The following is a 22,385-nucleotide window of genomic DNA, read 5'->3' on the forward strand; positions in this document are numbered from 1 at the left end:
ACTGCCACCTTGAACTTCCAGAGGGCAAACTTTGGCCTGTTTAGGAGACTAACAGACAAACTCCCTTGAAAGGCTGCTGTCAAGGTCCAGAAAACAGAGATTAACAGTATGTCTGTCCAGAGGAGCAAGATCTGTTCGTATGGATTTCCGTGTTGTGAAATTAAGGTGCAAACGAGACCAGATATCAACACGAAACTATTTATTGAAGGATAAGGTTGGACTAAACAGAGGGAGAGAGGGGGAAGGGGGAGACAGAGATATAAAGAGAACGACGGAGAGGAGAAGAGGCAAGGAAGGAAAAGAGCTGTGATCAGATTACCCTCAGTCGCAGGTGGAGGGGAGAGAGAGAGAGAGAGAAAGAGAGAGAGAGGTGCGTGGCCCAGGGATGATATTCTGTGGAGTTCGTCGGGGATTCTTCGGGGTGGTGTGCGGCTCCGGTGGTGATCCACCCTTGGTGGTCTGGTAGAGGTGCCAGTGGTTGTCTGCTGGGAGTGCCACACTTTGGCAGGCATCCCTGATGCCTTTTATACAGTTTTCTGCTCAGTGTCCGTCTGCAGCTCCCCAGGAAATCTTCCTGTGTATCCTCATACATTCCCAGGGGTCTGGCGCCACCGGGGAGAGGGCCTCCGCCCCCTCCCTGGCTGTACCTGTCCATACCCTGCATACACATAAGCCTTTTCCCTTGGGGGTAGCTGAGGTAAGATGTAGGCATCCTGAGCATTCCTGCCAGGCTGGGGTCCAGGACTTTCAAAGGCATTATCCGTTGATTTGCATCCCTGAGCTTTGGGCCAAGCCTGAGTCTGACTCCCTGAGGCTGACAAAGGCAATCTTTGTCTTTGTTGATTAGGGAGAGAAGATGCAATCTTTATCGCTGATGAACAAGAGAGAGGATTCAGAACCTCACAGCCACCCTGAAGGATTCAGGAGTCCAGAAAAGCTGGACACACTTCAAGAGACAAGCCTTAACGGCAGAGGAGCAGGCTGTCCCCGTGTGCCAAAAAAACAAGTTGACAGGGAAGGCAACCGGCCTGGCGGAATAGGGACCTTTGGCTGGACCTCAAAAACAAAAGGAGAGCTCACGGCCTTTGGGAAAGGGGATAGGCCTCTCATGGGGACTATAATGATGTACTGAAGCTAGGCAGGGAGAAAATTACGACAGCCAAAGCACAGCTAGAGCTCAAACTAGCTACAACCATTAAGGATAGCAAGAAATGTTTCTATAAATTTATCAACAACAAAAGGAGGACTTGGGAAAATCTCCATCCTTTATTGGATGCAGACAGAAACATAGTGACTAAGAGTGAGGAAAAGGCTGAGGTGCTTAATGCCGACATTGGCTCAGTCCAGCAGTTCACTGAACACCTAGCCTCATGAACTAGGAGTCAGGGAGGAGAACCAGAATGAGGTCATCACAATAAATAAGACAGTGGTCAGTGATCTGCTAAGCCAGTCAAATGCACACAAGTCTATGGGGCAAGATGGGCTACACCCAAGGGTGCTGAAGGAAGTGGCAGATGTGTTTGCCAAGCTGCTCTCCATTATTTACCTGTAGTCCTGGCTAACTGGGGAGGTGCCAATGGACTGGAGGGTAGCAAGTGTGACACCTCTCTACAAGAAAGGAAGAAAGGAGGATTTGGGAAACTATAGACCTGTCAGTCTTATCTTGGTACCAGGGAAGGTCATGGAGCAGGTCATCTCAAGCACCATTTCACAGCATATAGAGAACAACTAGGGTATCAGGCCCAGTCAGCGTGGGTTTCTGAGGGGCAGGTCCTGCCTGACGAGCCTGATCTCCTTCTATGACAAGACAGTCTGGCCACTGGATCAGGAAAAGGCTGTGGATATAGTCTACCTAGCCTTTTGAAAATCCTTTGACACTGCTCCCCACAGAATTTTTTGTGCCAAACTGGCAGCTGATGGCTTGGATGAGCACAGTTCTGCTGGATGAAGCACTGGCTGGACAAAAGGGCCCAACTCAATGGAGTTAAATCCAGCTGACAGCTGGTCATGAGTGTTGTCCCCCAGGGCTCAGTGTTGGGACCACTTTGGTTGACCTCTTGATTACTCTGATGAAGATATAGCGTGTCATCAGTGAGTTTGCAGGTGATGCCAAGTTAGGTGGCAGTGTTGATCTTCATGAGGGTAGGGAGGCTCTACAGAGGGACTTGGATAGATTGGATTGATGGACCAACAATAATGGGATGAGCTTCAACAAGGCCAAATGCCAGGTCCTGCACTTGGGCCACAACAACCCTGAGCAATGCCACAGGCTTGGGGCAGTGTGGCTGGAAAGCTGCCTGGCAGAAAGGGACCTGGGAGCTGTAATCAACAAGCAACCCCATCACAGAACCACAGAATAAACCAAGTTGGAAAAGATCTCTAGATCACCAATTCCAACCTATCACCTAACACTTCTAATTAACTAAACTGTGGCACTAAGTGCCTCATCCAGCCTCCTTTTAAACATCTCCAGGGATAGTGACTCCACCACCTGCCTGGACAGCCCATTCCAATGGCCAATCACTCTTTCCATGAAGAATTCTTCCTAACATCTAGTCTAAACCTGCCCTGGCACAGTTTGAGACTGTGTCCTCTTGTTCTGTCACTGGGTGCCTGGGAGAAGAGAACAACCCCCACCTGGCTACAGCCTCCCTTCAGGTAGTTGTAGAGAGCAATGAGGTTACCCCTGGGCCTCCTCTTCTCCAGGCTAAACAACCCCAGCTCCCTCAGCTGCTCCTTGTAGGGCTGTGCTCCAGCCCCCTTACCAGCCTTCTTGCCCTTCTATGGACATATTCAAGCACCTCAACATCTTTCTATATAAAGGGGTCCAGAACTGGACATAGCACTCAAGGTGTGCCTTAACCAGTGCTGAGTACAGGGGCAGAATGACTTCCCTGGTCCTGCTAGTCACACTATTCCTGATACAGGCCAAGATGCCATTGGCTCTCCTGGCCACCTGGGCACACTGCTGGCTCACGTTCAGTCAGCTGTCAACAGGTAACCCCAGGTCCCTCTCTGCCTAGCTGCTCTCCAGCCACTCTGCACTGCAAGGGGTTGTTGTGGCCAAAGTGCAGAACTCTGCACTTAGACTTGTTAAATCTCGTGGTGTTGGATTGCACTCATCTATCCAACTGTCCGGGTCCCTCTGAAGAGACTTCCTACCCTCTAACAGATTGACACATGCTCCCAATTTGGTGTTATCTGCAAACTTATTGATGGTGGACTCAATCTCCTCATCTAGATCGTCAATGAAGATATTAAACAGAACTGGGCCCAGCACTGATTCTTGGGGCATACCATTAGTGACTGTCTGCCAATTGGATGTGGCACCATTCACCAACATTCTCTGGATCCATTCATCCAGCCAGTTCTTAACCCAACACAGAGTGCCCCTGTCCAAGCCAAGGGCTGCCAGCTTGACCAGCAGTTTGCTCAAAGTCTTTGCTGAAGTCCAGGTAGACTACATCCACAGCCTTCCCCACATCTACCAGGTGAGTCACCTGGTCATAAAAATGAACCAAGTTGGTCAAGCGGACCTGTCCCACCTAAATCCATATTGGATGGGTGCTCTGATGTTGCACTCAGGATGGTCTGTTCTATTATCTTGCATGGCACTGAAGTCAGGCTGACAAGTCTGTAATGTCCTGAGTCCTCCTTCCAACCCTTCTTGTGGATATGAGCAAGCAATGTGCACAGATGGCCAAGAAACCAAATGGCATAATGGCTTGTATTAGAAATGCTGTGGCCAGCAGGGATAGGGACGTGATTGTCTCCTTGTACTCAGCTCTGGTGAGGCACACCTCAAGTGTTGTGTTCAGTTTTCAGCACCTCAAAACTATGAAGATATGTATCTGAAATATTAATTTATGCCCACTAACAATGACCGTCAGTTTAAGTGTACATTGGTGCATTTAGACATCAGCTAAGAATGGTATGAAGCCATCAGGATTAGCAGATTTTAAAACCGAGCATCCAGGACACAAAGACAAATCTTTACAAAAAATGCAGCAGTTTAAAACCATGTTATATTTGCTGCAATATTTCACAAAATTTCATAGGAAACATTGTTGAATATTCAAAACATACACATTCGACCCCTCTCTCTATCCCCACCCAGCCCCCCAACCCCCCACACTCAACAAAGCATTATTGGAACAGATTAGGGGTTGGGGGAGGTTTGATAAAAGTACAGATGTTCCTAATTCATCTCAGTTTATAGTTTTCACCAGACTTTTGAAAACTATGACATACATGAAAAATGACTTGTCGGTCACCATAGAAAATACCTACTCAAGAAGATACATTCTCAACAGAAAACACTTTAGTTCATTAGAATAATGTTTTCCTGGAAAACTGTACAAGCTGTTTTGACTGGAACAAAAAAAAAAACAGAAAAAGGAAACAGAAAAAGGGTCCCACTGGATCATTCACTGGATCACTCCACAGCAGATGAATGCAGCAAATAAATTTGAGCCAGACATGCAGAAAGTGCTACAAGATTTCATCCCTGTAAATATTTTTAAAAAAAATCTTTCAGCACTAAAATCTTCTCAATACTTTGGAAAGAGATGGAAACTGACCATGAAAGTCTTTTGTACCACAGAAGTTCACTGCTTATCTTGCAGCAAAGTGCCTAGAAGAGTTGTCAAAGGTGAGTACATTTTTGTCTCGCAAAAAGACAAACAAGTATTCCAAATGTGCTGACCTTTTCTGTGATGGAAAGGGCCTGTCAGTACTATGCTACCTAGGCTGATATTTTAGAAAAATAAAAACATTTCATCTGTCTCTTCATGATAAGGGTGACATTTTAACAAGGAGTGAGAAAGTAACTGCTTTTAAAAAGAAACTCATTGTATAGACAGAGCACTTTCAAGACAGAAGTTGAGTAATGGAAATGTTTCCAACACCAGCTAATTTTTGCCAAGAAAAATAGTGCAAAGGTGTGATCTATAAAACCTATAATACTTGCACACTGAAATTTGGAAATAATTTGTTAATTTTCTAAACAACTTTAAAATAATCCAAATAAAGGGTTTTAGTGGGTATTCAACCCACTTGTTTAAAATACAGCTAAAACAAAACACAAAATTTCAAGACATTCCAGGTAGCTTGCGAGAATTACTGACTGACATTGCCTGTAACTGGACTCCCCAGAACAACAAAGATATGGACCTGCTGGGATAGGTTCAGAGAAGTGCTACGAAGATGACCAGAAATGGAACACCTCTGCTATGAAGACAGGCTGAGACAACTGGTTTTGTGCAGCCTAGAGAAGGGGTCGTATAATATAGGGCGTGTAATAGCAGGACAAGGAACACGAGCCAGCAGTGTGCCCAGGTGGCCAGGAGAGCCAATGGCATCTTGGCCTGTATCAGGAATAGCGTGACCAGCAGGACCAGGGAAGTATTCTGCCCCTGTACTCAGCACTGGTTAAAGCAAGCCTTGAGTACTGTGTCCAGTTCTGGACCCCTCTATATAAGAAAGATGTTGAGGTGCTTGAACATGTCCAGAGAAGAGCAACGAAGCTGGTGAGAGGCCTGGAACACTAGGCCTGTGAGGAGAGGCTGAGGGAGCTGGGGTTGTTTAGCCTGGAGGAGGCCCAGGGGTAACCTCATTGCTCTCTACAACTACCTGAAGGGAGGCTGTAGCCAGGTGGGGGTTGTTCTCTTCTCCCAGGCACCCAGCAACAGAACAAGGGGACACAATCTCAAGCTGTGCCAGGGGAGGTCTAGGCTGGATGTAAGGAGGAAGTTGTTGCCAGAGAGAGTGATTGGCATTGAAATGAGCTGTCCACAGAGGTGGTGGAGTTGCTGTCCCTGGAGGTGTTCAAGAAAAGACTGGATGAGGCACTTGGTGCCATGGTCTAGTTGACTGGATAGGGTTGAGTGCTAGGTTGGACTGGATGATCTTGGAGGTCTTTTCCAACCTGGTTGTTTCTATAATTCTAAGTTATAAACTGAAAACTGCAAGTTTAGGTTGGATGTGAGGAAGAAATTTTTTATGATGAAGGTGAAGTCTAGAGTCTTGCACCTGGGAACGTATTACCCAGTAATGCCACTGACTGGGAGCCACCTGGCTTGAGAGCAGCACTGTGGAGACAGACCTGGGAGACCCAGTGGACAAGAGGCTCAATATCAGTGAACAGTGTGCTACAGTGGAAAAGAAAGCCAATGGGATACTGAGTTGCATTAATAAGGGTATTACGAGCAGAGATAAAGATGTCATTCTCCCACTCTACTTAGCACTGGTCAGGTTGTACCTTGAGTACTATGTACAGTTTTAGTCCTTACTATACAAAGATGTGGACAGGTTGGAAAGAGTCCACAAGAATGGAGAAGGACCAGAAGAATGGAATCATAAAATCATAGAATCAACCAGGTTGGAAGAGACCTCCAAGATCATCCAGGCCAACCTAGCACCCAAACCTATCCAGTCAACTAGACCATGGCACTAAGTGCCTCATGAAGTCTTTTCTTGAACACCTCCAGGGACGGCGACTCCACCACCTCCGTGGACAGCCCATTCCAATGCCAATCACTCTCTCTGGCAACAACTTCCTCCTAACATCCAGCCTAGACCTCCCCTGGCACAGCTTGAGATTGTGTCCCCTTGTTCTGTTGCTGGGTACGTGGGAGAAGAGAACAACCCCCACCTGGCTACAGCCTCCCTTCAGATATAGAGTGTTTCATCAGTGAGTTTGCAGGTGATGCCAAGTTAGGTGGCAGTGTTGATCTTCATGAGGGTAGGGAGGCTCTACAGAGGGACTTGGATAGATTGGATTGATGGACCAACAATAATGGGATGAGCTTCAACAAGGCCAAATGCCAGGTCCTGCACTTGGGCCACAACAACCCTGAGCAATGCCACAGGCTTGGGGCAGTGTGGCTGGAAAGCTGCCTGGCAGAAAGGGACCTGGGAGCTGTAATCAACAAGCAACCCCATCACAGAACCACAGAATAAACCAAGTTGGAAAAGATCTCTAGATCACCAATTCCAACCTATCACCTAACACTTCTAATTAACTAAACTGTGGCACTAAGTGCCTCATCCAGCCTCCTTTTAAACATCTCCAGGGATAGTGACTCCACCACCTGCCTGGACAGCCCATTCCAATGGCCAATCACTCTTTCCATGAAGAATTCTTCCTAACATCTAGTCTAAACCTGCCCTGGCACAGTTTGAGACTGTGTCCTCTTGTTCTGTCACTGGGTGCCTGGGAGAAGAGAACAACCCCCACCTGGCTACAGCCTCCCTTCAGGTAGTTGTAGAGAGCAATGAGGTTACCCCTGGGCCTCCTCTTCTCCAGGCTAAACAACCCCAGCTCCCTCAGCCTCTCCTCACAGGCCTTGTGTTCCAGGCCTCTCAGAAGGATCGCAAGAATGATCAAAGAATCGCTTTGCTGTCATCATCTTGACTAATTATTTTGAGCCAGCAATGTGCTCTTGTGACCAAGAGGGCCAATGCCATTCTGGTGTGTATTGAAAGGTTCAGTTCTGGGCTCCCTGCTTCAAGAGGGACATAGAGTTGCTTAAGAGAGTCCAGCACAGAGCCACAAATATGATTATGGGAATGGATCATCTCTCTTATGAGGAGAAACTGAGGAAGCTGGGGCTCTTTAGCTTGGAGGGAAACTGCGGGGTGACCTCATCAATGTTTATAAATATGTGAAGAGTGAATGCCAGGAGGATGGAGCCAGGCTCTTCTCAGTGATGCCCAGTGACAGGACAAGGGGCAATGGGTGGAAGCTGAGGCACAGGAAGTTTCATATAAACATGAGGTGGAGTCTTTTTTCACTGTAAAGGTGGCAGAACACTGGATCAGGCTGCCCAGAGGGGCTGTGGAGTGTCTCTCTCTGGAGATATTAAAAACCTGCCTGGACATGTTCCTGTGTGCTCTGGTATAGGTGATCCTGCTCTGGCAGAGGGGTTGGACGAGATGATCTTTCAAGGTCCCTTCCAGCCCCTGACATTCTGTGATTGGAAGACTTGTCATACAAAGGAAGGCTGAAAGAACTGTATTTGTTCAACCTTGGGAAGACAAGACATAGAGACTTTGTAACCATGTATAAGTACATAAAGGTGGGTATCAGGAGGAAGACGACTCCCTTTTTATGAAGAGTCACAAGGTAAAGACAAGGTATGGAGCAGTGGGCACAAGTTGCTACTGGGGAGGTTCAGAGTGAATGGGTTTTTCACTATTTGAACTATCAGACATAGGAATAAACTCCCAAAGGGCAGATGCCTCTACATTAGACAGTTTCAAGGTGCAGCTTAACAGGGTGCTGACCATCTATCTCACCTATGCCTGAAAGGCTAGGCTAGATAATCCTTGAGGTCACTTCCAACCTGGTATTCTATGAATATATGAGTCACTGTCACAGGCTGCCCAGAGAAGTTGTGAATGCCTCCTCTCTGGAAGTGTTAAAGGGCTTTGAGCAACCTCATCTAGTGAAAGATGTCTGTGCCTCTATGAAGTTATCTTCCTATCCCAACCCTTCTGTGATTCTGAGATTGTGCTTTAAAAATCTGAATTTGATTCAGTGGAGGAACACTATTAAGGGGGTTGAATTTGATGACTGTTACTTTTAACAGAATATCACATATAAACTCTTAAAATTTCTTATCAAGTTTAAGACATTCTACACCGAGATCCTACAAAACCTACCTGACCGCAGTCTAGCCTGTAGCAAAAATAAAATATCCATAAAAAATGCCCAGGATGTAATTCCAAATAAACATCTAAGCCTCACCAGCACTGCAGCACTGTTCAGAACAGCAATGACCTTTTCTTTTTTTTTCCTTCAAACTCACTCTCTTCTACGCTTTCTAATTCTCTGCCTAGTGGACACTATGTCAGATACTAAATGGACTTACATGGAAAGCATACTTTCCACCATGCTTGATGACCAACATGACAGTACAACAGGTACAATTCAGGTATTATTATGCAGGATTAGCATTAAAGCACTTCTATTCTGAAGCAGGGAAGCCACGATAGTGAACTTGGAAGAACACACAACACATATTAAACCTAGAAAGCTTAAGATGTGGATTTATTATGTATTAGGAAGCTTATTAACTTAAAAAACAAATTGCATAGTACAAAAGGCCTCTTATCTCTGCTCAGTATGGAACAAGTTTCAAAATATATATATATTTTAAGTTTGTTCAGTCAATACACAATCCTTTTAAAAAATTGTATGTCTGTCAGTACCCCCATTACATTTATAAATACATGATTTACACAGCACCCCATCTGGAAAAATTAGAACTCCTTACAAATATCTACATATATTGCATTCATATAAAACACTCATAGGGATACTTCATTAAAGTTGGGTTTAATAGTCATTTACACTGCAGTAAAATGCAGATAAATCTGTGTATTTTTCATAAAATGTCTTTAAAAATCAGCACATTTGTAGCCATTCATAATGCTTTTAAAGCATCCCCTAGAAAGGATATTTGTTAAAAATATATCCATGAGATTCAGCAGGTAAGACAGTGATATGAAGGCTAAATATGATTAATAATTGGACACTAAGTAGCAGTTAAGGCAGGAGTGAACAGAATTAATAGGAAAGATTATTTCATACAGCAGATAAAGTGACAAAATGCAATAAATATACATATTTACTGATGTGAACTACTCTGGCACCCTTTGTTTTTCCTGCTTCAGAAGTCAGGGCCATCATATTTCTGACATTGCTCATTTTATAGTTAAAATTCTTTTTAATCATTAAAACATTAATGTGACTGGTGCTCTCAGGTGCCTCCTGAGTTTGCTTAAACTACTCAGAAATGATGGTTCTGAAATGTGGAGTTAAGACTTCATTATGATCTTTATTTATGGGTAATGACTGTGTGATCATATACCCTCAGAAGTTGCTTTCTGGCAACTAGTAGACTTCCCATTATTAAATATTTGAGAATGTATCTTTAGGAAATTCATAATTAAATTTACTGATAACCACTACTTCAGATACTAAGACAATAAAGATCAGTCCCGCTCACTTTGTGAGGACTACATGTAGCATACATGTAGACAAGAGGCATACAGAATGCAAAACCTTCAACAGTAGTGGCAGAAAACTCCTGCCTCAAACCTGATTATTTTGTATACAACTTCGGAAACTGAACATTCAAACTTGGAAAAAAAAAAAAAAAAAAGAAGTCTGTATATTTGGGCTGCTACCCAATACTAGGATTTGAGCTAGTATCTGTAGTCCCAATACTGGGTAGAATCACACCTGTGACTTGCCCTGCAAGTACAGTATCAGCCTCAAGTATGGTAGAGCATGTGACCTTCTCTTGCACACAGCTGCCTTCCTTTGAGAGGCCAGGTACTCTGTGCATACCACTGTGCTTCCAGAGACACGGTTTAGTACATTAATTCATTCCATAGCCTCCTCAGAAGTTAGCCTTCATACACTGCTATCTTGCAACAATGGTTCAATGTCCTCTTCATTACTTTGGTCTAGATTATTACTCAGAGTACTGCTGATGTTGTTGCTGTGTCTTCTGGTACTGCTAGCTTTGCTGTGCTCTGGAATAAATAAGGCAACTAGAAAAGCCAGAAGAACAATGCATGCTCCAACCAGGAAGGGTGGACCAGGAATGATTGCTCTCTGTAGGGAAAAAAGCACAGAAAAGGATTCATGAAGTTGCAGACAATGAGAAGTGTACCATTAAGGCAGGAGATAACAGAATCTACAGCGACTGTAAAGTTTAGGAAATAAAGTTCACACATGCACTGAAATATGCATTTTCTGCATCTAAAGTCTCTAAGAATTCCTCACCTGATCAAGACACTGATCTAAACAACAGAAACATGCACAAAATTAGCAGTGAGACAGGGTGATTAATGTTGCCTTTTTACGACTCCTCTGAAAATTAAGAGAACACAGTTTCAATATCTGGAAGTACAAACACTCATTAAATCTTTAACTTCTCTTTTTCCACTTGCTTCCACAGCTGACATACTTTAGAATTTCTGAGTAAACAGACAGCCACAAAAACTAATACATGAGTGAGGATTGTAATGGCAGGCTATGCAGTACATCTACTCAGAGCAGAGAGAGGTTGTTGGCATGTATAATAGCTTTATAATTGGAGTTATTTTGTCTTGAATCTAAGTGGTTTATTTTACAATCTAACTTATCCAACCTTCGGAACAACTGAAAACAAGGACTAGAAAGGTCATAAGCCTAATTTTAAACTAGTTATATTTGAAACAAAACTCTACAAAGTGTCAGTAATCCTTTTTTTTTTCAACCTAATACCAACTTTCTGTATGTTTGTCAACTCAAAAAAAAAGGAAGATGAAAAGATTATAGTCTCTTGGAAAAGTTGTTTCTTAGTATATTGAAAAAGCCATGAAATTGTAGCTTAAGAAGTCAGAGCAATCAAGTTAGAATGGAAAAAGAGTCCATAAGATTCTTGAAACTCCAGCAGGCAGATATTTGATGTTCTGAAAGACAAGTAAGAAAGAACAAAGCACACAAAAATGCAGACCTGAAACAAAGATAGAAAAGATAAAAGACAGAAAGGAGATCCAAAGAAATGTTGTACAGGACTGATGCACTCAAAGAGCTGCAATCAGTGGTTCACTGTCCAAAGGGAGAGCTGTGATGAGTGGAGTCCCTCAGAGATCAGTACTGGGACTGGTGCTGTTTAATGCCTATGAGGGCAGACTGAAGGAGCTGCATCTGCTCAGCCTGGAAAAGACAAGTCACTAGAAAGACTTTATAGTGGCCTTCCACTACCTGAAGGGGCCTTCCCGGAAAGCTGGAGATAGACTTTTCACAATGCATGTGGTGATAGGAAAAGTCACAATGGTTTTAACCTAGATCAGAGAGGATTTAGATTATAGATTAGGAAGAACTTCTCTACAATGAGGGAAACAAGATATCCAGTTCTCTATTGAAACAGGATGCCTACAGAAGTTGTAGATGCCTCACCTCTGGAAGCACGTAAGACCAGGCTGGATGACACTTTGATCAGCCTGATCTAGTGGGAGATGTCCCTGCCAGCAGCAGGGAAACTGGAACTACATCCTTCTCGACCCAATCCAATCCAACCCAACACAATCCCTTCTATCACTTCAGTGCTCCTCCCACATTTTCACACAAGTAAGGAAAGGGGATGAACAGCATTGCTACTGCCACAGAAAACAAATAAATAAACAAAATGAAAGAAAAATGTATCTCAACTCTTTAATTATTCGTGTAGGCACTAATTCTGTAACCTATCAAAGATGACCTGGTTAAGACTTCCAGAGTTAACAGAAATTGTGTTCTTAGTATCAAAATGCCATGCTGTAATTCAGGATTACATCTGGTTTGAGTATATTTACATCACAGAAAGTTAACTTGTTTCATTACAACACTGAAACTAATGCTCCTACTACTGCAAATCTGAATAATTACTATCTTAATAATTCCGTAAAACTGGCAAGTGAGAATTATGTAGTTCACAAATTAGATATCAATATCTTAAATCAATCAAAAATGGAGTTTTACGCCTATTAGTTATACACTGTGAAATTAGTTATACACTGTGAAAGCTTAAACTTACCTCATCACTGGCATCTTGCTCTGCTTTTTTTCCAGAAGTCTGATCAAGTGGCAATTCATTGAGCTCCACGTGAAAGAGAAAGAAAATGAAGCCATAGAGTGCTGGTCCCAAGCCATTGCACAGACCTCTTATTCCAGTTATTATTCCTTGGACAACACCTAATCACAGAATCAAAAAATCACACAACATCAGAGGTTGGAAGGGACCTTCAGAAATCACTGAGTCCAATTGTCCTGCCAAAAGCAGGATCACCTAGGGTAATCTGCACAGGAATGCATCCAATGGGGGGTTTTGAAAGTCTTCAGGAGACTCCACAACCTCCCTGGGCAGCCTATTCCAGTGCTCTGTCATCCTCACTGTAAAGACACTTCTCCTTATGTTCAAGTTTGTATCCATTGTTCCTTATTACTGTGTACCATCAAAAAGAGATTGGTCCGCTCCACTTGACATCAACCCCTCAGATATTTATCACTGATCAGATCCCCTCTCAGTCTTCTCAAGACTATACAACATCAGGACTCAGTCTTCCTTCATAGAGCAGATGCTCAAGCTCCCTAATGGTCCTCGTGGCACTCTGTTGGACTCTCTCCAGCAGATTCCTCTTTCTCTTGAATTGAGGAGCCAAAAACTGGACACAATACTCCAGGTATGATCTCACCAGCACAGAGTAGAGGGGAAAGAGAACCATCTCAAACCTGCTGGACACACTTTTCTTGGCGCATTCTGGGATCCCATTGTCTCTCTTGGCCACTAAGGCACCTTGCTGTCCCATGGAGAACTCATTATCCACCAGGAGTCCGAGGTCTTTTCTCCATGGAGCTTCTCTCCAACAGGGCTGCCCTTAATCTGTATTGATACCCACTGTTATTCCTCCCCAGATGCAGGACCCTGTACTTATCCTTATTGAACTTCATGAGGTTGGCCTTCACTCAGCTTTCCAGCATGTCCAGATCTCATTGGATGCAGCACAGCCTGACAGGCTGTCAGCCACCCACCCCAGTTTTGTATCATCAGTGAACTTGCTGAGGGCACACAATGCCCTCACCCAGGTCATTGATAACGATATTGAACAGAACTAGACCCAGTACTGATCCCTGGGGAACACCACTGGCCACAGGCCTCCAAGTTGACTCTGTGCTACTGATGACAACTCTCTGAACTCTGTTGTCGAGCCAGTTTTTGATCCACCTCACAGACCAATTAAGTATGCCACATCTCCTGAGCTTTTCTATGAGGATGTTACGGGAGACAGTATCAAAAGCTGTACTGCAGTCAAGTTATATGACATCCACAGCTCTTCCTTTGTCTACCCAATTGGTCATGGTTTCACAAAAGGCTCAGTTTAGTCAAGCAAGATGTCTCCTTGGTAAATCCATGTTGGCTACTCCTGATAACCCTTGTTTCTTCCATGTGGTTAGAGATCACCTCTAGAACGAGCTGCTCCATCACCAGTCCAAGGATAGAAGTGAGGTTGACTGGTCTGTGGTTGCCTGACTCTCTTCTTGCCTTTTTTGAAAACTGGACTGACATTCGCTTTCTTCCAGTTGTCAGGCACCTCTCCTGCTCTCCAGGACTTTTCAAAAATGATGGGGAGAGGCTCAGCAACAGTATCAGCCAGTTCTCTCAGCACTTGTGGATGCACCCCACTGGGGCCCGTGGATCTGTGTGTCTTCAGTTGGTAAAAGATATCTCTAACCGAGTCCTCTTCCTTCCACTTATGCTCCCTTACTTTCAGAGACTGAGGTTCCTAAGGGCTGGTCATAGGAGTAGACTGAGGCAAAGAAGGAATTCAGTAACTCTGCTATCTCTGCATCTTCAGTTACCATATCTCCCACATCATTCAGTAGTGGACCCTTTTTCTCATAGATATTCCTTTTGTTATTGATGCCTTGGCTTTTCTTGTTGCTTCTCTACATTCTCTGGTAATATTTCTATAATCCTACCAACTGAACAGACCTTTTTCCCACATATTGTAAACCTCCTTTTAATTTTCAAGGGACTACATTCTTCTTGACCTTGGAGGATTTGAATATTACCCAGGTCTCTTGGGCCCCTCCTTCCTTCTAGAGCCCTAGACCACTCGGTACTTCTAAGTAGTGTTTTAGAGAGGGCAGTTAGCTGTCTCAAAGTCCAGGGTTGAAATTTTACTTATCACCCTGCTTCTTTGTCTAGTGATATTGAACTCAAACATGTCATGGACAGCTTCTTTCTGGTTTAGTGGTAGCCTGTAGTAAATGCCGACAGTCATATCACTCATGTTTGTGTGTCCCTTGACTCTTATCCATGAGCTTTCAACACTTTCATCATCTTCCCTAAACATTCTAGTTGCTTGCTCGCAGAAAGCAACTCTATCACCTTGCCTTGTCAGTCTATCCTTTCTGACAGGTATACAGATGTCCGTTACCGCATTCCAGTCATGGAAACTGTCTCACCATGGCTCTATAATCACACTGAGATCGTGGCCCCATGACTACACCCAGATCTCAGTTCATCGCTTGTTCCCCCTACTTCTTGTGTTGGTGTACAGACACTTCATAGACTTAGTAGAGGAGCATCTGTTACTGTTGTGGGTATCACATAACCCAACCATCTCCTACAACCCCTGGAACAGCAGTGGAGTTGGTACACTGACTCAAATGTCCCAGGCTTGTCTTCAGTAAGCCTGGTTTTCTCCTCTTCCCCCTTCAAAATTAAAGACTCAACAACCTAACAGTCCTGGTATGTAGTGTTTTGGGTGTTCCCCGCCCCCTTACACTTTGGAAATCACCCAGACTAGACTTAGATGGCTCTGGAAATTGAATGAAGCTTATTATTTACAGCTTAGCACAATGTACAAGCAGATATTTACAATATATACAGTTATACACAGAAATATGCAAGGTAAAAGGTAATACAAAAACACAACATCCCTCCCAGAAACCTGAGTCCCCAGGAGGGGCTCCCAACTGCGCTTCCACCCTCTCCCACACCCTAGACATTGCTTTGTGCCCCAAGGAAGAATGGAGGGTTGGCCAGGGGGGGTTTGGAAGCAGGTGGATTAATTAGAGAGATGGTAGGTGAGGTTAGAGATAAATGTAGCCCAGAGCCCAGGTAGTGCCCCAATGCATAATCATGTTTATACTCTTGCTCTTATACATCTCAGCAAGCCTATGAGTGAAGTAGACATCACCGTCATTTCCCTTTCACAGCCTGTGATCTAATCCTTCTCACCAAAACAGTCTAGCTAGCTTCAAACTAGCACATGGTAGTTCTTGCCCCAGGACTGTTTTTCCTCTTTGAAACATGCTTTTCCTATTAATAGTTAGCAGCTGCGGGATTGTGTAAACTACACCACAACCAAAGAACTCAAAATCCTGCTGTTGGCCCAGTCCCACAGCCAGGAATTAATATGCTGGCTTTTCATGTTCATGCCCTCATCATAATTAACGAGGAGACAGAAAGAAATACTGCTTGTCCTCCTGACCCCTTCATCATTAATCCCAGGGCTCTGAAGTCTGTCTTCATTGCTCTCAAATGTCTTTTTGTTTCATCATTGCCTATCTGCAAACTATCAATGGGTAGCAGTCAGTTGGATGGATTAGGGTAAGTTCTCTCACTACATCCTTAACCTTGGCCCCAGGAAAGCAATACACTTCCCTAAGGAGTGGATCAGGCCTGCATATAGGACCCTCAACACCCTTCAAAAGTAAGTCCCTGATGACAGGAAAAAAAATAAAGAAAAAAAAAAAAAGAGTAAGAAGGGAAAAAATAGTTGGATTTTTAAAGTTTTTAATCAATAATCAAGTACTTAGAACCAACAGGTCTGAGTGAATTAGAGTGGCTGTCCAAAAGTAACGCATCCCATATTATTACTATGATTTTTAAGATCACATTGAAGACAACTTCACTGGATTAAAATAACTGTCTGCATGACCACAGCTCTGTCACTGTACTTGCATGCTACTGGAAGCAATAGAGATTTTGGATGTAAGACACTAAATTTACATGCAAGTCTAATTTTCTGTGTAGAGTTCACCCAAAGCCTGCAATGAAGAAAGCAGAAGTTAAGTGTGACACTTGCTCAATTCATTTTCAAGGGAAATTCAGAGTAATGTATCTATGTGTTAAGTGCTGTTATTGGAAAAATACACACAAACTGTAAAATTTCTTTAACACTTTAAAACCAGGATTTACTTAAGTATGAAGTAAACTACTTGGTAAACCCACTAGATTGCTCTGTTTCAACTTCATCAAGTGATCGGGACAACAGTGTAAAAAGTCTGACAAACTGACAGCTTAAGATTCTATAGGATGCTACTTTTCACAAGACCAGTAGTCTGCATACTCCCTTTCCTCTTAAGGCAGTAACTTATAAAATAGAAGGAAAGAAAACATGCCAAAAGGAGAACTGTCCACACTTTTTGTTCATAGCTTGACATGTATGCATAAAAACTTCATGCCACTAGGTGGCCAAACTTGACTCTAGAAACAGTTTCATGTGAGCTATTAACAGCAGTTTCCTGTCAAAGAGTTCCATCAACTTAGCAAAACTATTCATTTCATGACATAAATAGAAAATAATTCTTTTAAAACTTCTTTGACTGTATCTACTAAAAACAAAAATGGGGAGAAGGGAATGATAAAAAACCCAAGTAAAATGCTACCTTTTGCATTTTGAACCACCATGTTAACTGCACTTATCTAACTTGAAGCTGTCCAACCTTAAAGCAAGACTAGTAGTTGTGATTCAAATGTATGAGGATTTTTCTTAAGAGAACACTAAATTCAGCTATACATCACTGTTATATTTTGTGATTACACTTCCCTAACTTCATTTTAAATAGTTCTTTTGGATTGCTCAATCTCCTTTACATCAAAATCAATGAACTTCTCTCTTCTCAACTCCTTACTTAAGCTTCTTTTTCCATTGCTGGTAAAACTGAAGCAATTGAGGCCAGCTTCTCCACACAGAATAGAGTTTTTTGTATACACTTCTTTTAATCTGCTACAATGTGCTTTTAGTTTACGTCGAGAAGATGGTATTGTTACATTAACCCACCCTCATTGTTGACTTGGAGACTACCACTTTTATTTAAAAAAGAGAAAGGAAAAAAACATGAAAAGTTACCACATCTGCTTTTGTTGCCTTTGTAATAACTTTACAGGAAGGTATTAAGTAGACGGTCAGGCTCTTTCCTCTCTACATAGATTGGCCAATCTCCACATCTACCGTCAAAGAAACTCATTATTGATCAAGTAATTTGAAAAGTACACCTAGAAAAGTATTCCTCTCATTAAACAGAAGAGTCTTTCAAGAAAGCAGTCTGATGCTGAAGGAGAAATTAATTCAGTACTCACCTTGTTGATCTGACTCTGCATTTCTTGAAACCAGAGCACTGATTGCTGGGAATGTAATGCTTGACATTGCTGCTACAGCTCCTGCTGCCCACATCATCCTATATTAAATACATAACTTGATTTTAAAAATACACTGCACATATAATTACCCCCCACTACTCCAAAAAGGGCCATAAGGACATCCTTTTTTAAGGCTTAATGCCCTTTCAAAACAACTCCTATTAAACATCTAAAGACAGGAAAGTGTTTAGCCTAGGCCTTCTTCCTGCTCCACTCTCACAAACTACCCTGTCCTTGCTGGAACAGAAGCACATTCGATTACAGAGGAAAAGGGAGGAGTGTGAATGAAGTGATGCATGGGTTTTCCCTCTCCAAAGGGAGGGCTGTACTAAGGAACAATTTCCAAGGTGCCCCAGTGAGACAGTTCTTCAATATGCATAACTCACTAGGAAGTGCTCTAATTAAAAATACAAGCATTCATCACTGTTGATGGGACTAACTTTGTCAAGAAAAAGCTGTTCTGGCTTATGGTTCTAGTTCACTTTATTTACAGACACTCTACTTACAAAATGGTGCAAAAACTCTGTTTTCAAATGGGCTGCTAGTCTACAACCCGGAAAATTCTATCATTCCTACATGTGCAAAATACAGACCAAAGTTTGGTAGTGTAGTACAAATGAGAACACTTAACTCACAGAATATTTAAACACTTATGGCAACATAACTAAATGGTAGAAATTCTTGGATAAAACATTTTCAATTCCTTAAAAGTATGCACCTAAGAAAATGTGTACTTACCAAGGCTGAGATCCAAAACCATACCAAGCCAACTGAAGGATTTGAAAGCCAAGGCCAAGGAGAACTGTATTTTTATTTCCTATAGACCTCATCAAGATACTGAGAAACACAGTCTGAAAGAGAAATTGGTTTATCCATAAGTTATTTTAAAAAGACAGATTGCTAAAATAATTTATCTTCCTACACAAAGTAACTCTGAAGATCTTTCAACTCCAAGGAAATTCACACTATTTTTGCTCTTAACCTCCCCTGTATCAAATCAAAAATGTGAAACAATCCTATCAACTTCTGAAATAAAGATACTCTTAACTATTAAAGGTTGCTACTTCAGGAAAACTGAGAAGAGAATACATTGCTATTTCTGTGGACATTAGATCTGTTTCTATTGTATAAGCGGGGTATGGTTTAAATTCACCAGTCTCTACAACTATAAGAATAAAAAAAGACTGCTAGCTCAGGGAAAAAGTCATCTCTCCAGGTCAGATGAGTTGCTATCCAAATTTACAATTAAAGCCATGTAAATCTTGCTGTTCTTCCAGTTTCACCACATGTACAGAGATGTGCTCAAGGTCAGTTCGTTGCCATCTTTAATTACTCTTTATATCACTGATATGACGTTTTTATTTGCAAATGGAAACCAATCCTAAAGAAAGACCACTGTTCCCCATCTCTTAATACATAACTGCTCAGAAAGAAAGAAGTCACAATTCAGACAGAATAGCAATACAGTCATGACAAGAAGCAGACCGTTCCTAGTAAGGTAAAGTCCATATAGACAACTTCACTCAACACAACATGTGTTTTTCTTTAACATGAGAAACTAAGCAATGCAAGCCAGAGAAAAGGAATTAGGACTGCAGAGAAAAGGACTCTTCCTTTCTCGTGTCATGTATGTGTTGCTCAAACTAGATTTCTTGATTCTCATTCTTTGACAAAACTAGCTTGAAAAATAAACAATTCTATCCACATGTGACAGTTCTTTCCGTTAGATATTAATCATGCAGGCACAGATCTGTATTTATGAAGCAAAGCTTATTTCAGTAAGCTACACTCCTCAAAGACTTAAAAATATCAGTGCAGAGTTTCCTCCTTTTAACACTGAAAATTATAAATTAGAAGGACAGCCATTTTAGAGACTTTTCGCAAAAACACTGGTCTGAATAATTATGATTGGCAAATATAAGCGCACATAGCAGCATTACAACAAATCACAGAGCAAGGATTAAGGTAATGACATGGAATGACACAATGATAATGAAGCTTACAACTGACACTGGTAAAACTGGTAAATAGTGAAGAATGTGTTGTTTACATCAAACTACTAAGACTTCTATTCTACTAAGGATGTAACAAGTGCCATTCCTCTTCACGTCACCCCAACCAGAAGACAAACTGTACATATGAGGATACAAAAGACCATCATAAAAACTTTGATTTCTTAAAATGTGTAAAGGTCCTGTCCAAAAACCATCCCACTGTTTTAAATTAAAACGTGTGAAAGCAATATATCTAGGCCTAACAGTTCCTTAGCCTCCATGCTGAGTCTAAGTAACTGTGCTAGTTTGAAGCAGGCTAGAATGTTTTGGTGAGAAAAAGTAGATCATAGGCTGTGAAAGGAAAACAATGGTGATGTCTACTCCCCTCAGAGTCTTGCAGAAGAAGAAATGTAAACATTAGATAACACTCTCGCCGCTTTTTGACTCATTCTCTGGCTGGGCTCTGACTGAGATGCATCTCCCTAACCTCACTTTCCATTTGGACTAACCCATCTTTGCTTCATAACCTCTTGGCTGAGCCTCTATTTTTCTTTAGGACTGGGGTAAGGTTGAGAGGGGCAGGGGGAAGGTGAGGGGTGGTTCAGAGCCCCTCCTGGGGACTCAGGTTTCTGGGAAGGGAGTTGTGTTTCTGTATTACCTTTTACCTTGTATATTTCTGTATATAACTGTATATATTGTAAATATCTGCTTGTATATTGTGCTGGCTGTAAATAAATAGCTTCATTTATAGTCTCAGAGCCGTCTGAAACTAGTCTGGGTGAGTTCTAAAGTGTGGGGGGGCGGGTAAACCCAAACCATCACAGTAACCCTGCACAGAACATGCCAACACCTGCCCTGCTTGTACACAAGTTTGATACCATAAGCTGATTGAATAGATGCAAACAGCATGACTTTTGCTTAAAACAGATACCAGATTTCCCTTTCAGAAGGTCTTGTATTAAGTGACAAATTTTCTACACCACTGTAACCACTTAAAGCCAGAGTTCTGATAAATCTACTGATGGAAGCTTAGCAAATTTTAAGTTTCATTTTCCGATGTCCAGGTCCAGTATTTCCAAGGAATGCAGATTTAAAGGCTAGACATTTACACAAACTATATATGAATGTAGTATTTAGTCAACGCAAGACACAATGGCATTTTACAGCACATAAGAACTTCATACAAGCTTAAGAATCAGAAAAGTGTGCCTTGTCATTTCAGTTTGTACTATTTAAGAAAATGCTAGAAAGAACAAAGCTTACCTGAGCTATTATAGACAGAATGCCTACCACAGCTATAAATGCTGCAATGCTAGCAGATCCAAAACCTATAATCTGAAGAGAGGCAGAAAACACATAAAACAAATACCAAACACAATCCAGGATGATGACTAACAAAGAGATAGTTTCTTGAAACAAAACACTGATGCTTGTTTATAATCTGAATCCACACAGGAAGAATGCACTTTCAACAATAATTCTTAACTGCTTGCAAAAAAATCCACCCAAGACAAATACTTCCCTTAAAAAAAAAAGAGAACACAGAGAAAGTAGCATATCTGGAAACTGAGATTCTGATCCCTCTTGCAGACATAACAGCTCTTCAATAGGTGATATCTCACCTCAAGATATACACTGCTACACTGAACAGGAAGGTGTGCTTAACTTTGTGCATATGTCCTTAAGCAGGGTTTATAAACCAGGAGCCAAATGTTACTCAGTTCTTGGCTTATCAAAGTACTCTGTCTTTATTTTTTAAAGCTACATTATGCCAGAAAAGAGTTTTCTGAGCAAAGTCTTGAAGAAGAAACAGGTCATAAGGAGTATTTACTTAAATATCCTTAGTAAGATATGAAGATACCAACATTTACCTGTCTCAAGTACAGAAAAAAGCTAGAATACTGGCCAGCCTCAGGTAGATAGGAGAGAAAAACTGTAATGCAGATTGGAAGGACTGTAGTATCTTTTCTGACTTTCTTCAGAGACTGTAAAACAAAGAAATCAAACAAGCATTAGAACATTTACACAAAGTCTAATGGAAACAAAGAAAGTAGAAAGTGGATTTACTTTTAATAAAACAAATTTTATTCACCTATATGAGCCAAAATGAAAAAAATCACACACACAAGAATGAAGCTGAAGCCAGAAATCTCCCTGTTATGTTAGGTTTGTGGTATCTAATTCTTCTGCAAATTTTCCACTTGATCTTTGAAGCTGCTGTTCAGTGTAAAATTTTAAGTATACAATGAAAACACCATCATAAAATATTTAGGAAAACACATACTTGTGTTAGATCTTCATTATCACAGAATCACAGAATTAACCAGATCGTGTCCAACTTGTCACCTGGCCCTTCTAATTAACTAAACCATGGCACTAAATGCCTCGTCCATCCTCCTTTTAAACACCTCCAGAGATG

The 22,385-nt window shown here is 41.9% G+C and overlaps 1 protein-coding gene across 1 annotated transcript in view; it reads right to left on the reverse strand.

Moving 5' to 3' along the window:
• Nucleotides 1-9,031: 9,031 nt before the first annotated feature.
• LOC135173394 (hippocampus abundant transcript-like protein 1) overlaps nt 9,032-22,385 on the reverse strand; it is a 34,482-nt gene continuing 21,128 nt past the window's right edge. Inside the window, exons 7-12 of the mRNA XM_064140258.1 lie at nt 21,838-21,951; nt 21,230-21,301; nt 18,711-18,823; nt 17,913-18,010; nt 12,576-12,733; nt 9,032-10,627 (exon numbers count right to left, since the gene is read on the reverse strand). Of these exons, the coding sequence (XP_063996328.1) occupies nt 10,424-10,627; nt 12,576-12,733; nt 17,913-18,010; nt 18,711-18,823; nt 21,230-21,301; nt 21,838-21,951 (759 nt within the window). The 3' untranslated portion in view covers nt 9,032-10,423. The remainder of the gene's footprint in view (nt 10,628-12,575; nt 12,734-17,912; nt 18,011-18,710; nt 18,824-21,229; nt 21,302-21,837; nt 21,952-22,385) is intronic.

The sequence above is a fragment of the Pogoniulus pusillus genome, chromosome Z (assembly GCF_015220805.1).
Source record: "Pogoniulus pusillus isolate bPogPus1 chromosome Z, bPogPus1.pri, whole genome shotgun sequence".
Classification (NCBI taxonomy): Eukaryota; Metazoa; Chordata; class Aves; order Piciformes; family Lybiidae; genus Pogoniulus; species Pogoniulus pusillus.